This window comes from Pholcus phalangioides, unplaced genomic scaffold, assembly GCF_987345545.1.
Source record: "Pholcus phalangioides strain wild (caught in Gottingen) unplaced genomic scaffold, Ppha-v1.0 ptg000007l_1, whole genome shotgun sequence".
Classification (NCBI taxonomy): Eukaryota; Metazoa; Arthropoda; class Arachnida; order Araneae; family Pholcidae; genus Pholcus; species Pholcus phalangioides.
Genome location: NW_028301600.1, coordinates 49,249,940 through 49,266,496, shown reverse-complemented (window position 1 = coordinate 49,266,496; position 16,557 = coordinate 49,249,940). Strand labels below are relative to the sequence as shown.

Genomic DNA, 16,557 nt, shown 5'->3' with positions numbered 1-16,557 from the left:
ACAAATAAACACATACAATAAAAACCATGGGGCAAGTTATATGTGTGTGTATGTGTACGTGTAACACATACGTGTATATATTAAACGATGTGTTGGCCACAAGGAAACATTTTTGGTATTATTTTCATGGATCTGCCCTGGACGGACATAAGGTCCCTTGGGAGATCATACTCTTGTATACAGCTTGTGTGTAGTTCAAGTGTTGTGTTGTTTTTTGTTATGTTGTTGTATGTAGTTTATTCATACAAATAAACCTTTATTTTCTCTCTCTCAAAAACTATCGGCATCATCTGGTGGCTTCCTGAAATTTGCATATCATTCTTGCAGATGTATGTGATAATTCTACAGGTGAAATTTTTACTTTAGATTTCGATTTCCGTGTGATTCTGAATTATCCTTAATTTATGGACATGAGTGTAACTTACACACTCCAGCTTCAACGCCATTGACTGCAAATGACATGTATTTAATTGGTTTACACAAGTACTTTCCCCGACATTTAAAACACTCACAGACAGGGTTGTTTGGTTTAAACCTTGGTTTTAACTAAGTGGTTTTTTAAAAAAAAGCCAGTTTGGTTTTTTAAAAAAAAGCCAGTTTGGTTTTTTTGAAAATCAAATCAAAAAGTGGCTTAAATATAATTTTTTTTTTCCTTGAAAAATATCATATTGGTTTGTTATAAGCCAAAAATTTTCATTTTTACCACATTTTATATTCTTGGGGACATTCTGATGGTATATCTTTAAATGGCAAAAGATGGTATAAGTGGTTTCCCCCCCCCCCCCAAAAAGTCTTATAAAAGTGGTCTGAATGTATATTTTTTTTCCTATAAAGTATCTTAGTTATTTAAAGTGATATACAGAAACCAAAATTTCTCATTCTTATCACATTTTCTAACTTTTGGCTATAAAGACAAATGACGAGAAAAACCTTGGATCCTTGGCATGTTCATACATAACAAATTAACTAACCTGGCACTTCAAAGTATCATCAGTAGATAAAAGGTTAAGCAAAGATGAGTGTGGATCAGAATTTATTCACCATTTGGCAACCACTGAAGGTATGCCATGAGTTCTTTTAAAACTACCCAAGTACCCAAAAAAATAGGACTTTCTGTAAAGGCCAGTGCTATAGGAATGCTGCAGAAAAGATTGGTGCTGTTATGTGGTAGAAAGGAATGTGCATTGGAATGAGTTTGACAGAAGTTGCATTCTAAAATTGCTGCAAGAGCTTTCAGAACCTTATGCATACAGCATAAAGGAAATTGTCAATAGAAAGAAGAGGAAAATTAAAGTTTGCAACCCATAATATTGAACTTTTAATAATCTTCTTCAGAATGAGAATGATCATAAGAATGGCTCTTTTTGTCAATGAACTTTAAATTATTTTTTGCTTTGAACTTATTTCTGAAAATTTATCTAATTTTAAAGGAAATATTTTAATCTTTAAAGGTTTCCAAAAAATCTTCATAACAAAAACTTTGGAAACTTCTCACCATGACCTCAAACTACAACTTGTCATTATGAGGTGATTATGCCGAAAAAAAGAATTGTTCCAAATGTTTCAGGCAATGAAAACTGAATTTTATTATTATATTTCATAATATAAACAAAATTAGTAAATTTTTTTCGTTACTTAGAAGAAAAAAAAAATATTCTCAATTATTCTCCAATTTTTACATACAGGAAAATATTCTCATATGTCACATCTCTTAAAAAAAAACTATTATTATTTCTTTGAAATAACATGTATTTGCATGTAGGTAAATTTTTTTACAAATTGAGTACTTTCAATGTATTAGCATAAACTTCACTAAATTTACTCTTGCTTAAATTATTTTTTATAGGTTTCTTTTCAAGTTGAAAAAATGCAGAAATCATTATTCACCGAACTGAAATCGAAAAATCATTCATCTTGTCATTGTTGTCCATATGGGTTTCATATTGACAGAGATTTTGTGCAATATTGTGAGTCTATATATAACTTTGCTCAACTGGATAAGCGAAAACAAGAGAAGCGTGATCATCGGCGAAAACATAAATCGGTTGAATCATATTTAGGGCTTGAAATTCCAACTACCAAAAAATGCAGTTTTATAGCCAAGTCTGTTGTAAGTATTTTTTTCCCTTAATCAACAAATTTTTCATTTTATGCCATCTCTGGTGGACTTGTGAGATTTTATTTATGTTCATAATTTTGTTTCATACTTATACATTCAAACCAAGGTAAACCCTACAGTTGGGGGGGGGGGGGAACAGACAGAGCTCTCCAACTCGGGGGGGGGGCCTATGATTAACTTGTTAATTTCGATTGTTTTTAATAAAATACTGTAAATTTACTTTGGAAAGGCCAGTGAAAAATCCTCGCCTTGTTAATGGACTTAAACATTCAGAGCCTGAAGAATAGAGCTTCAACTTACAACATTTCTCAACGTTTCAGTTGATGTTTTTTACTGACTTCCATTTGCAGGTCTATGGGTTTATGTAATTGAACGTATCATTGGGTTACATTGGGCCTTCATTAATTTTTTGTAATGATTGTCATAATTAAAGGGGGGAAGCTACCGTCTTTTATTTTTGATAAAAAAATAAAAACGGCTTGAAAAATCCCAGGTGTCAGGTCGCTATGGGGACTAAAAAAATGGAATTGGTGCCTAAAATATTTTATGTGATTAAACTGGAAACCCAAAAGACAACACAAAATTCTTGATGTTGGTGTGTCCACTAATAGGGAGAAACATCACCAAAACCTTGAAAAGTTGGAGGAAAAAACTGATTTTGGACAGTATTTTTCTGCAAAAAAAATGCTTGTGACTCCTAAAAAAAATCTGACTGGCGCCAAATTCTTTTTTCTATTCATCAATCCTTCATATATATTTTTTCATTTTTACTCTACAAATGTGGGGCTTCTAAAAAATGGGAGCCCAGTGTGGCCCACCTGTTGCTCACCCCTAAAGGCATCGTTCCTTTTTGTAATGGTCAGAACCTTTCATACCCTTTCTTCTCAATCTGGATTCCAAGAAACTCCAACCTCAAGATATAGAGGGGCAGTTATGCAACAGTCACACATATGTATTTATCAGACATCCAGTGGTGTTCCAGCCATAACAATTAGATAATACCAAATTCTCAAGTATCGAAGGTCGAGGTCACACATCCTTAAAGACAGATTTTGTTGAACTCTTTTTTGCCAACTAGGAAAGGGCAGCAAGGTCTGGTGCTAGATCAGGCAGAACTCTGTGTTTACTGGGTTTTTTTTTGGTTCAAAATTATACGGGGAGGGGGCAAAATTGATGCTGACTCTGGGTGCCATAGTAGATTTTCATTTCTAGTTGTCGCCCTCTCTAATGTAGCAATATTTTTAACATTTTCTATATCAAATTGACGCTTCTTTTATCAGGGAGATCTTACATGGTGACTAGGTTTTAATTATTAGCTAAATAACTATTAATCTATTGATAACAGCCATTTGTCAACGTTATTAAAAAATATAGTAACCCTTCGTTTATCACACATCCGGAGACAAAGGAAAGAGGTTTAAGAGACTGAGAGGATGATATAACAGATGACTGTTTTTGTTATTATATGTCTGTCGGTTAAGTTTTTAGCAGCAATCATAATAAAAGACATGAAAAATCAGAATGTACATTACAGGGCATGGTATAATGAGAAGCCATTGTATTTTAAAAGCATGAGTCAAAGTTTTAATTCTTTTGAAACAACTCTTTCCAGACTGATGGAGAGATAAAACAAGTAGAAAATGAAGCTTTAAATTCTCTTGATGGTGTCATGAAAGATTTTGAAAATACTTGGTTGGAAAGCTCAGCGAAAAAGCCAGAGTTCATCAACTCAAAAAGTGTTCATCTTAAGGTAAAGCAGCCCTCAAAAGAATCAACTATATGCCCTGCTATGAAGGTGATTTTTATTTTTTATTTGATTTAATCCATAATCATTATCAGAGTAGAATTTCCTATTTCTGTTTGAATCAGTTACTATACTTGCTACTTGATTCTAAAGAATACTCGATATAAAATTTGATAAATAAGAACTCCCTTTGATATTGCAAATATGTACATCCCAACATAAATATTTGTAATTGATGACACAATTTTATAATTTGCTAGCTATAATACCCAGCGCTGCCCAGGTTTTCTTCAGTTGCAGCAGAGGATTGAAAAATGACAAACCATTACAAAGGCATGAAATATTATACATAATACTGGCAACATTAAAGGAGTGACAAACCATTGTAAAGGCATATGCATGTTGGAAATGCATTGCTAGGGAACCACGGTAACCAAAGTAAACATTCTGAAAGTTATTGTTGAGTCCCAGGAACCATTGTTGCCCAACAGTTCTTCACCCATTTCAGGCATTTGCCTTGCTCTGATGAACTTAAAAAAGTAAAAATCCGGGCACTGTTTGGTATATATGTGAAATTCGGCGATGATTGATCTAAAATTTTAGATTTGTATATAGAACATACACAGACACAGAAAATCAATTATATATATATATAGATAACATAAATATATGTATTTGAAATTACTTGCAAAAAACAGAAAAAGTAATGTTTGAGAAGGAATTCTGAAAAATTCCAGCACCTCAGATTATTTGGAGCCTTGTACAGTAGACTCGAATTATCGAGACTACTGTACAAGTGCATATACATTTGTTTTATTGTTATGTATATGTTTATTAAAATTAATGATTATGGTTAATGTCACAAGCAAATATCAACTTCTTAATAACTGAATGGTGTTTATTTTCCCATAATGGCTATTTGCTAGGTTTCAAGACCAATTTTTTTGATTTCCTGACCGAATTTTCAGAATTTGGGGGAGTGGAAAATTGTCACGAATTCCAGAAAACTCTGGCTACTACTATAATCGCTCATGCTCTTCATGAACATTCCTCTCAGGAACTTCCAAAAAAATAGTTGAATATGTTGTGTGGTATCTCTGACCTGACAGTTTTCGTGTATGTCGGAGGGATGTGTGTAATGTTTTCTGTGCTTTCATTCAGCTTCAAAATTGGAAAATGTAACTTTGAATTTAATATCATAGCATATAGCAGCTCTTTTTACCAGTCTATTGAAGGCTTAAATAAGCACAATTTTTACCCTTAATGCTATTGTATTGATCTGACACTTTAGTTGTTTCTTTATATCAGTATTTCTTAACCTTTTTTCAGCTATTACACCATCTGGACCAAATTGTCTTCCTATATCTGTCCTTCTTAACCTCACAGTTTAAAGGTACCATTCCCCCACATCCTGGAGCAAAACGCTTTTTACTTATTAAATTGATTTCTGAGTATATTTAAAAAAATTTTGTTCACTATAAATAAGGTTAATCTCTCTAGAGAAGGTCATTTTGTGCATGGGCTTACCTGGGCATGGCCCAGAAACCTCTTAGTGCATCAAAAGCCCCTCTAATGACTTTGCATAGTAATTAACATAGATTTTTTTTCACGCTTTGCTTGGCCCAGGAGCTCATGGTAATGTTAAGACGATCATGTCTCTGAACCCCCCAGGCGAGAATCCTGCCAGCCTTCCTCTTGTGAAATTCTACTATTTTACCAAACACCAACGCTAGCTATATAGCTATATTGCTATTTACTGCCATAATGAGTTGCGTTGGAAATGAAGTCGCCATCTATCGGTGGTTGCCACAAGCTCGCTAGGGAAAATATCTTATCTATATTCTTTCCTGGGTTTGAACGTGGGACCGTAACAGCAATCTTCACGGTGGTAGACTAGCATTTTATGATCATGCCACTCTGACATTCGTAGAATTCTACTGCAATCTATGAACATATGCACATTTTTCCCCCAGTAGGGTCAGGTGGGATAATTAGAAACAATTTTTGATTAGTTCAAACATAACATATAATTAATCTGCTGGAAATGAAATTTGTTTCTTTTCGAGGATTATACTTATTCTATACTTGTTTAGATACTATTACTATAGTTAAAGTTATTATTAGGCTATTAGGTAACTAAAGTTAGTAAGTTAATTTAAAGCCACCTAAGCCTGTTTTCAATTATCCCAAAATTCTGGGGTAATTCAAAACATGCATTTCAGTTACATTCTAGCCTAAACATGAAATAACATCAGTCTGAAACTCTAAATTGTCTCCAATATTGAACTACAGTATTTTCAACTCTGTCAATCTATGTTTATAATTATCCTTATGTCCTGTTTCCAATTTCCCCTATTCAAAGAGATAAGAAAAGTAATTAAAAAAAAAATACAAGAAAAGTCACATTTTAGTCAAGAAATGTAGTTTATTAAAACATGAAGTGTTTTAATAAACTACTAATTCCAGCTAAAGTTTTAACATAAATATTTGGAAAATAATGGAAATAGTTAGGTACTACAAAAAAAATCAACCGACAAAAATTCAGACAGTTTCTTGCAAAGAAACAACAGAAAAAAATATATACCCTTTAGACGTAAAATTCAATTCTTTCTAATGTTTATGTGACCTGGAAAAGAGTAAATAGTTTTCTGCCGTCTTTCAGTATAATTGGGAATGGAAAAATGGATTTCACTTGCTCTTTATTAATTGAAAACTTATCATTTTCCACCAATACAAATTTGTTCTTTATGCCGTCAATGCTTTTCATTCCTGTGACTTCCAACTCTTTGTGAAAAACTGTATGGACTTTGCAAACATAAGAATAATGTGTCTTTTTCCGAGAGCCTCCTATGATATTGGCTATTACATAAATGTCAGCAGACAGCCCTTCAATCGAAGGTTCTATATATTCAATCTCTTTATAGGCGTCTGTTTCCAGTTGTAGAAGACAGTCATATATTAGTAGGCATCCTGAGGAACAAAAATTGAAATGGAACATGATGTTGCAAACCACATTGAGATGGTGAAAATTGCAAAAAATGTTAATCGATGTTACATACCCAAGAAGGCAGATTGGACACACAGGACCCATTGCTTGGCCTCCACGTTCGCTGGATCTCAATCCATGTGACTTTTTCCTATGGGGTCACCTTAAATCACTCGTTTATGCAACGCCTGTGGATACACCAGAGGATCTCATAGTGTGGATTGTTGTCGCTGCAGCCGACATCAAAAGAATACCTGGTATCTTTGAGCGTGTCCGAGAATCGTTTTTACGTTGTTGTAGACTGTGAAATGACGTCAGCGGCCGCCACTTCCAACAACTCTTGTAATAATTAATCAAATAAATATTTTTGTAGTTATCATTGTACTTTTTGTTGTTCCAGCATTGCATCAAAACCTGCATGCGTTTTTCTTGATTTTCACCCTCTCAACGTGGTTTGCAACACCTTGTTCCATTGCAATTTTTGTTCCTCTTGATGTCTACTAACAACCCTCTGAGTTTGTCTGTCCATTAACAGAACACCCTGTATATATTTTTTTCCAGCTTTCTGAGACCCCCATAACCATCTGTCATGGCTTCCCTTAGAACTATATATAATTATAATCAATATATTATGAATTTCATTCAATTCTTATGATTTCTTCACAGGGTTGCAGTTTCAAATTATGTGAGTGTACTTCCTTTTATTTATTTATTTTGTTCTCTCATACATATTTTTCTTCATAATATGTTTACTTTATTTGTAGGATACAGCAAAGCCTCCAACAGAGCAGAAAATCACCTTTACTACCAAACATATTCAAGGTAAAGTATCTCCAAAAGCTGTTGTACTCAGTCGAGAAATGCTTGCTAAAATAAGGGAACAGATTTCAGTTAGTTTGAAGCGCACAAAAGAACTGGAAGCACAAGTGAAGTCCATTCCACATTTACAGGTAAGCCTGAAAGTGCTTGAGGTGATTAAACTTCTTATTGCATGACAGAAACAACAAATTTTATATTTTATAGTGCATCAAGGGGGCTGTCTAAAAATTAAATTAGAAAAAAACATTTTTGATCATCCCTGTATCACACACACATAAAAAGCTGCAAATGACTTTTTTCAATATTTTACTAGCTTTGTGCAATACTTATATGCATTTTTGTCAAAATAACATGGATATTCACAAAGATATAAATGTGTTTTTATAAAAATTCCAATTTTCATTGCATGTTTTTTGCTTATAACATGCTGAGTTGTCAACCAATTTTTACAAATTTTACAGAAAATTTGATACTGTAAAAGAGAGACAATGTAAAAAAAAATTTTAATGTGACATCCCAATATTCAATTAGATATAAACATTTTAAGTAAATGATTTTTTTTAATGACCCATGTGCAGGAAATACCTTTTATTTTTTCATAATTTAGTTGCCAGATTTATAGTAAAACTTATATAAAAATTCCAGTTGAATTTTGTAAAAATTCAAAAAGATACCAGTGATATAATATTCAAATCAGATATCAGTGAGCAGTAATTTCATTTCTTGCTGAAAGAAACTGGGTGATAAGGGATTTTCCACAAATTGGTCTTTAGATTATTTTTTGTCATTTGATTATTGTCTTCAGTTTGTTCACTTTGACGTCATATATGTGTGTTATGCTAGAACACTTCTCTTACATAGCATATCAAACATGTCTTACTTCATCCCCATAATGCTAAGGGCTTATTCTTGAAATAATCAAATGACAGAAAGTAATTGAAATACAAATTTATGGAAAATGCAAAAGCTGAGGTCATACCAATGCAAGGATGCATGTTCTGTGTGTTAATATTTGGAAAGTGTAGTACTTCATCAAAAATGGTCTTAATAGTGGTACCGCTTGGAAAAAGGCTGTCTACCCCACTGGTCTATGTGCCCAAAAAGTATTTTATGTACAGTGAATTCTTTTTTCTTTTTTTGTACACTTCTAAGACAGAAAAATCGGTCTATAGGAGAGGGTTGGTTATAAGAAAGTGGTTACTATTGAAAAATAAAATATTATCATTATTTCATTTGAGAATATTGTAACTTATTCAAAGATAACCATAATTTAATATTTATAGCCCGGAAATTTAGGCACTAAAAATGGTCGAGGCAATGGTAGAATAGGCATGTAAAAAGGCACTAAAAAAAGGCATTTATGATTTTTGGAAGGAGGGAAAAATAAATCAAAGGCATTAGGGGGGTCCGAAAACTGGCTGAAAACTTGGTTAAACTTAATCTGTCTATTGTTTTAATTATAGTTTATAATAACTTTGCAGTATTATCGAAGTTAAATTGATTTCACGCCCAAAATAAAATATTAGTAGACCCTCAGGATTAAGCCAATTTCATTACCACCATCACCAGACGTGGAACCAGTAGAGAAAATTATCTGTGGGGGTTCCTTTTCGAGTTACGAATAATTCTCATTTATTAGTTGTGTTATTATGAATAATCTTTGTCATTTCTATAGTTGAAATATGGCTATCTTGTTCTATTTTAAAAAAATATATATATATTTTTTTTATATTACCACGTATGTGGGACTCCAAGTGCAGGACCCTGTGTGGCCACATCTGTCACACACCACTGAGGGCGACTCTGGTCAGTTTCATCGAATTCTAAATGTGTATGTTTAATAAATATCCATGGTGGTTTGCAGTGTATTTATAGTGCAAAAATATATAAAATCAAAACAACGTGGGTCCAGAGCCCTGTCTCCTCCTACCCCGCCTTGTGTGAGCGATGACGTTGATCATGACCTCTTGGGATAGTCATCAGTCAGCTATACATATACAATGCAGTCCAATACCTGAGCAAGGCATGTGGAGAAACAAAAATTTATAATTTTCCTCTGCTTTTCTAACACTGTCTTTGTTGATCTGAAACAAAATCATTCATGTCTAACGCCATCTGGTCAAAGCAAAGTTAATGCATAGCACCACCAATATCTCAGATCACTTATTTGTGTCTAAATGGAGCTTTAAGGGAGGGGGCTTTCTGATGATAACTAATACTGAGAGTTAGAAAATTTTAAAAAAGAGCAATACTTTTTTGAAGTTCTCAATGATGCTCAAAATATCCAAGTTTTGTAGATTATGGCCTCTGAAATTCACTAATAAACTTTATACTATGTTAAAACAGGCACACACATGCACATTTATGGCACAAAAATTTCAAAAAAGACATTTTTACCAAAAAAAGTTTGAAAATAGGCAAAAAAATGTATTTATGGCATTTTGCCTGAACTTCCAGGCTCTATTAATAATATAAGTTTGAGTTCATGAAACTATGCAATATTGTTTAAATGCACAATAGAGTTTACAATAAGAATTGAAATGCGTAAATGAAAAGCCTAGAAGTATCTTGATATGACCTTTCTAGGCTGCCTTCATTCTTTCAAAGATGCTTTTATTTTTAAACAATCTTGTTTCATCAAAATTATTTTACTATACAATTGTCAATGATAAAGTAACTTGCATATTTTTTTGTGATCAAAATAATAGTCATTCATCAGCATAGCTTAATTCAGTGACAATAATCTGAGGAAATAAGTATATAGTCATGCCTTGGCTAATGAGGATAATTTGTTCCGGAATAATATTTGCTAACTAAAATCTTCGTTAAAGAAACACGATTTCCCATAGTTTTTCTTTATCAAATCATTTAATTTGTTCTGGGTATCATTCAACATATAAAGACAACTTTATAAAACACTAAGAAGCACTATGTGAGACATGAGAGAGAGAAGCCTTCCCCTCCCCCCGACCTTGTAGAGGAAGAAGAAAGATGATGGTGTAAGGAATTGAACCCCTGTGCGCTTAGGAGAAAAATAAAGCAGAGCAAAGGGACAGTTGGTGTTGGAATCTACCGGGGGCAGACGTGGACAAACAAGAGAGCGGCTACTGGAAGTGGCAAATGAAAAGAAAAGGCAATGTTTTAATGAAATTATTGTAAAATGTGTTGGTCGTTTTTTGTACATATGAGTTTTTTTAACGTGTTGACAGAATTATTAAAATCCCAGGAAAAAAAAAGAAGCATAGTGCTCTGGTGTGATAATTGAGCAATTTTCTTGAAGAATGGGTTTCACAGACGAGCAAAGGTAAAACCTCCCTCACTATATGAAAGAAAAAAACTAAAATGAACAGTTTCACAATTGGGTAAATGAGAATTTACAGGAAGATAAGAAACCGAAGATCTTTCATTTTACATTATGTGCACAACCCAGTTGAGTTTGTGGGACTCTCATAATATTATGTAGTATGCTTGTTCCGTGGCCTCATGCATGCAGATGAAAAAGATAAGCTCCTAGAATGTCCAGACTATTCAGTTTGGTGCTTTCTTACTATGTGAATTAAAAACATTCAAGTCTAGGCTCCCTTTTTTGTAATGAATTTTCTCTTAGCCTAATCTTTCATTTTACATAAAATGGTTTCAAAGCTTTTTGGAAGAGAAATAAAGGTTATATCTAGAGAATGATTCTGAGACGGACATAAATTTGGACACCTCGTTGGGCATTTTGCCTGTTGTGGCGTTGTATTTGTATTTGTATTTATTTGTATAATAATGATTAGCGTGAAAATTCATCTTGCATTGCAACTGTTAGCATGTACACCCATATCACTAGAAATTAGATTATTTCTTTAGATTCTTTCTTATTTCTTTAGATCAACCTGTATATGTTAGTCGAGGTTGAAATTCTGTGAAAAAAAAAAAAAAAAACCTTTATTAGCCGAGAAATTTCATTAGTCCAGTGGTTGATAGCTAACATATAAAATTAATTTCATATTTGTCAAAATATGTATGTTCATGTAGAATTAACTCTTTATGTTATTACTATTATGCTAGTGTTAATATAGTCTGTGCTCGTTTTTACGAACCTGTACGGACTTGATAATTATTTCATAAATTAATCATAAGTTTGTAAATGGGAGAAACGAAAAAAATGCCGGAAATAAAAAATGAGAGTTAATCATTCAAGTCATTCACTTTATTGATAATTAGCAAAAATATCCTGCATTGCCTGGGTTTTCTCCACGTACTGGGAGCTTTGAAGAAGTTACAAACCATTGTAAAGGAGTAAATATATCAGAAAGCCATGGTAACCAAAGTAAACATTCGAAAAATCATTGTTGAGGCAGAGAAACAAATGTTGCCTGACAGTTTTTCACCCTTTTTGACATTTGCCCAGCTCTGACGAACTTTTAAAGTAGCCTGTCATTTAATCCTCCTCCTAACCAGATTATGGCCCTGCACTCTGTCTCAATGAAGAGATTTTAGTAGGTGGTTGAAGAAGACCTGGGCCATGCTGGAAGCTGTGCACATATGTGTTGTGAACCTAACGTGAAGTCTGTTTCATTGTAATGTTTGTTATGTTTAGTGCTGCCATCCGCCATCAATTTTTCTAACTGAATGAAATGTAACAATTGAATAATTGTATTGTTGTAGGCCTGTTGCTTTCTGTGGAGAGACTTTTTCAGTGGGGAGATTGACTCGCATTCGCACCTTGAAGTTGGAAACCACAGCAAAACAACTTCAGCCGACCACCACTGTGGCAATAGTGGGGTTCAAACCCAGGTCCTCGCGATGTAAGTCCATCACTATGACCATTCAAGCACCACAGTGACTGTCGTTCAATCTGGGTCCTGTTTTGGTATATATGCAAAATTTGACAGAGATCAATCTAAAATTGTAGATTTGTATAAAGAACACACACAGACATATAGAAAATCAATTTATATATATAAAATTTCCATAAAAATCATTTCTTTTTGTTTGCTTCATCACAACATTTTGGTAAATATAAGATTCCATGTATGGAATTGATGTAGGATAATATTTTACGTGAATCTTGCTTTTCCGAAATATTTTCAGGATGGTGAAATGCTGCCAAAACCACTTGCCATAGAAACAACAAAAAAATCTTTTGCTGCTCTTTGTTCAATGTAATTTTGTGAATCCTATACCTTTTGGTGATTTCTGTTTTTGTAAGAGATCACACATTTTAATTCTTTCAAAATATTTTTTTCTATCCACAGTTAATCACAATATTTTCCATTTTGTTTAAATTGTGAAAAAAAAGATGAACAGCAGTTGGCTGAAATACAGTTTGATAGACTCTTGACTTGGAAATGACCTATCAATAACCTAACATGTCATACCATTTCTGAAACCACGAGTTTATCCAATCATAATTCACAAAGGGGTAATGCTATGTTGTCAACATATCTTTAATTCATGATCACCCCCCAACACAACAATCGAACCCTTTTTCCTGGCGCATGTTTGCAAAACACCTGTATGTTGGTGATTGACTCTTAAGACAGTACTATGTGTGTTAAGAGATTAAGTTTGATTACAACGAACGGAAGAATAAAATAACCGAAAAAAGCATAAGAACAACAAAGTTTGTAAAATAGAGGGTTGATAGAAGTGAGAGTTCGTAAAATAGAGCAGATCTTAACATTAGCTCTGTGGTATGCTGTTCGGGACAGGGCCAGTTCATGAAAAAGGTATGTTTGTAAATTGAAGGTTCATAAAATCAAGCGTTGACGGTATGTGAGCTGAGAAAAAAAAAATATATATATTTATAAGCTGGTCCCAACATGTGTGATTGGGATTGATTAAAACCATTTTATAAAAAGGATTTACCATGCCAGAGTCTCACTGAGCACAAGAATCACTTTTTACATAATGTAATTTTCAAAATCGCCTCAATCACTTTAAAATTTTGGTATTTCACCTAAAGCAAAAATTTGACAAATAATCTAAAAAATCTTTTGTTGATTTTCAAATCAATTTTTATTTCTCTTGCTATAGGTTAAATTGATGGTATTGGACAAAGAGAGACAAAGTTTATTGAACAAGCTGAATGATATTAGTAAAGAAAGTTCTGCTGAGACTATAACTAATACGGAACCAAAACATGTGAATAAGCTGGAACCAAATAGTTTTGAATGTAAGAGTGTACAGACCCATTCTTCCAATCAACACCAATTTATGCGAGAAATCAATGTAAGCGATTCGACTCGGATCTTCGAGGGAAAATATAATGGCAGTGGGAGTTCGAGCTTGAATGAAGAACAACCGAATAGAAGTATGAAGAATTTTAAAAAAGATGTTGGAACTTCATGTACTGTACTTACAAGAGATATAGGTGTAGGTCATGTGCAAAATAAGCTGGTCTCTACAGGAGTTGGAAAGAAGAACATATTCAGTCCCGCATTCCATTTTCAATCCATTAATGACAACTTGAATCTGGATAAGAGTGAGTCATCTGATTCAATCGACAGTGGAAGTGAGATAGAAAAAGTGTCTGATTCATCAAGGAATACATCAAATTTCAGAGACACTCCATTTGAGTATAGAAATAAAGTAGTAGATGAGGGTGAGAAAAAATTTTTTCATTCAGAAATTGATTCTCTCTCTGCAGTTGAAAAGTACGAAAAAGTTGTAAAGAGTTCTGTCATTTATGAAAGCCAGGCAGTTAGAAAAGAAAATGTGGAAACAATCACTGATCTGCAGATGTCTGACTTGATTTTCTATGAAAAGTGGTTGCTTGATAAAGAAAATACTCTATCAAATAAAGTTTCTACAGCAGTTCAAGTCAATGATAGGTATTCTGTATCTACAGATTTCAACTCCTTCAGAGAAGATTATGGGTCTCCTTTCACTGTTTCTGAAATTGCAGACGTTATTAAGATTATTGATGTTGATAATGCATCTCGTGAAACTTTAAACATTAGCGAAAATATGAAAAAAGAAAAGCATACCTTGTTACCTATTGAATTACATCAAAACTTGAAAATATTAGAAACAGTTGGTGTTGGAGACATTAATGTTAATGATTTTATTTGTTTTTGTTGTGCAGATAAAGCTCATGCAAGAGCTTTGACAAATTCGTTGAGAATGAGATCAGTTGGCACAAATACAGTTGAATGTCAGCTGGATACTCAAACGGATAAAAACAATCTACATAAGTCAATGCTCGAATTGGATGGGTCTGTACAATATTCAGTTTCTCATAATGTGGTAGATAAAATTGCTAATAATTTTAGTAGAAAAATTGTAGAAGTAAGACAAATTACTCCATCAGATAACTCATTAAACTTATTGGACAAGAATACAGAGAACGTATCAGATGTTTTTATCATTTCCTCAGATAGTGAATGTGAAAGTACTTCCACTACAGTAGAGGCTCTTTTGTCTGAAGATGCAATAAAAAATAGGTATTTATTTTATGTTTTTGCATGATTTGACCTCTGTGAACAAAAAAAAGAAAAAATTTAACAGTATCAGTGGGATTGACGAGATACCTTGAATCCCTAAAAGTCTCTTATTTTAGCATTGACAAGCCCAGATATTTTGCAAAGTTGATTTTTCAATAGAACACTTCCCGCTGCCCCATATTCCTTACTTTGCACCTGCTGAAAATCGGGGGAAAAGCCTACTTCATCAAAAAAAGGCATTTTATCTATGATTTCCACTATGCCGTGGAAAGGGTTAAGTAATATAGTTTATCTTTCACTTAAGTTTAATCATTTTTCTCCATATATTACAACGATATCTTGCTACAACAATACTCAACAATATAACAGTAAATCTCTCTACAATAATATTTTTGAAAATCTTATTTGTCTGTAATGTAATGTTAAACTCCTGTTGATACAATAAGATTCTTTCACTATAATAAATCCTTCTACAGTCAAACCTCCCTATAGTGAACCAAGGATATAGTGAACTTTTTCAGTGGTCCCAACTGAACACCTATTTAACTAATGCTATTTTAAACGCTTATAGTGAATTGAGAAAATGGAAGTCCGCTTATAGTGAACTCAGAAAATGAAAGTCAGCTTATAGTGAACTGAAATGTCCCGCAGATTTTTTTTCCAGTTTTTCAAAGGTAAGTTCACTCTTATAAGGATCCTGAACGACAGCATTTTCCTTGACTTCTGTGTCAAATCCCACTTTTCATCCTCCCCGCCGTTTCTAGGAATCTACCACTGATCCACTACAAGACTCCACTCTTTTCAAACCATATTTTGAAAAATCTAAACAATAGTGGAACAGACCTTGAGGTAAGATCTTGAGTGCATCAAGCTTATTTTTTTGTCTCCCAATACAACTTCCGTGCTGTAACTAATGGATGGATCAGAGCATTATTTGCAGCCTCAAATCTCACTACAGGGAGCGGTTTGTTATGCATATATTGGAAAGATGATGAACAGCTAGTATAACATCTTTCTTTTGGAAGCAATCGTTTTGCTGGAGAAGTCTTGGAGACAAGTAACAGATTCAACAATTCGCAAATGCTTTCGACATGCTGGTCTTTCCAAGAATGCATTGGAGCAAGGAAGAGACAGTATTGTGGATGACGAAGATGGAAAAACTATCGATCACTATATGGCTGGAAAAGCATTGTGCAAATCTTTTCCAAAGATGAAATTGAACACTTCGAATCTTGTGATAAGAGGTGTGTACTTCAGATGCTCCTACAGATGATGACATTGCATCTGAAGTAAAGCACAGAACGCAGATTCCCTACCCTCAGAAGAAGAAAGTGAAATGTGTCAGCACCTTCAATCTCTGAAGTGAAAGGGCTGCAAACATTTGAATACTTTTTCTATGGAAAATGTGGGCAAAAAAAACGTAGGACTCTTTCCTAATCATTGATAAGAAAATTGATGA

The 16,557-nt window shown here is 33.6% G+C and overlaps 1 protein-coding gene across 1 annotated transcript in view; it reads left to right on the top strand.

The window, feature by feature from the left end:
• The window catches only part of LOC149085419 (uncharacterized), a 66,198-nt gene that overhangs the window by 8,535 nt on the left and 41,106 nt on the right, over positions 1 to 16,557 (top strand). Inside the window, exons 2-5 of the mRNA XM_089233413.1 lie at positions 1,847 to 2,110; positions 3,732 to 3,914; positions 7,614 to 7,799; positions 13,690 to 15,098. Coding sequence (XP_089089539.1) covers positions 1,868 to 2,110; positions 3,732 to 3,914; positions 7,614 to 7,799; positions 13,690 to 15,098 — 2,021 coding nt within the window. The 5' untranslated portion in view covers positions 1,847 to 1,867. The remainder of the gene's footprint in view (positions 1 to 1,846; positions 2,111 to 3,731; positions 3,915 to 7,613; positions 7,800 to 13,689; positions 15,099 to 16,557) is intronic.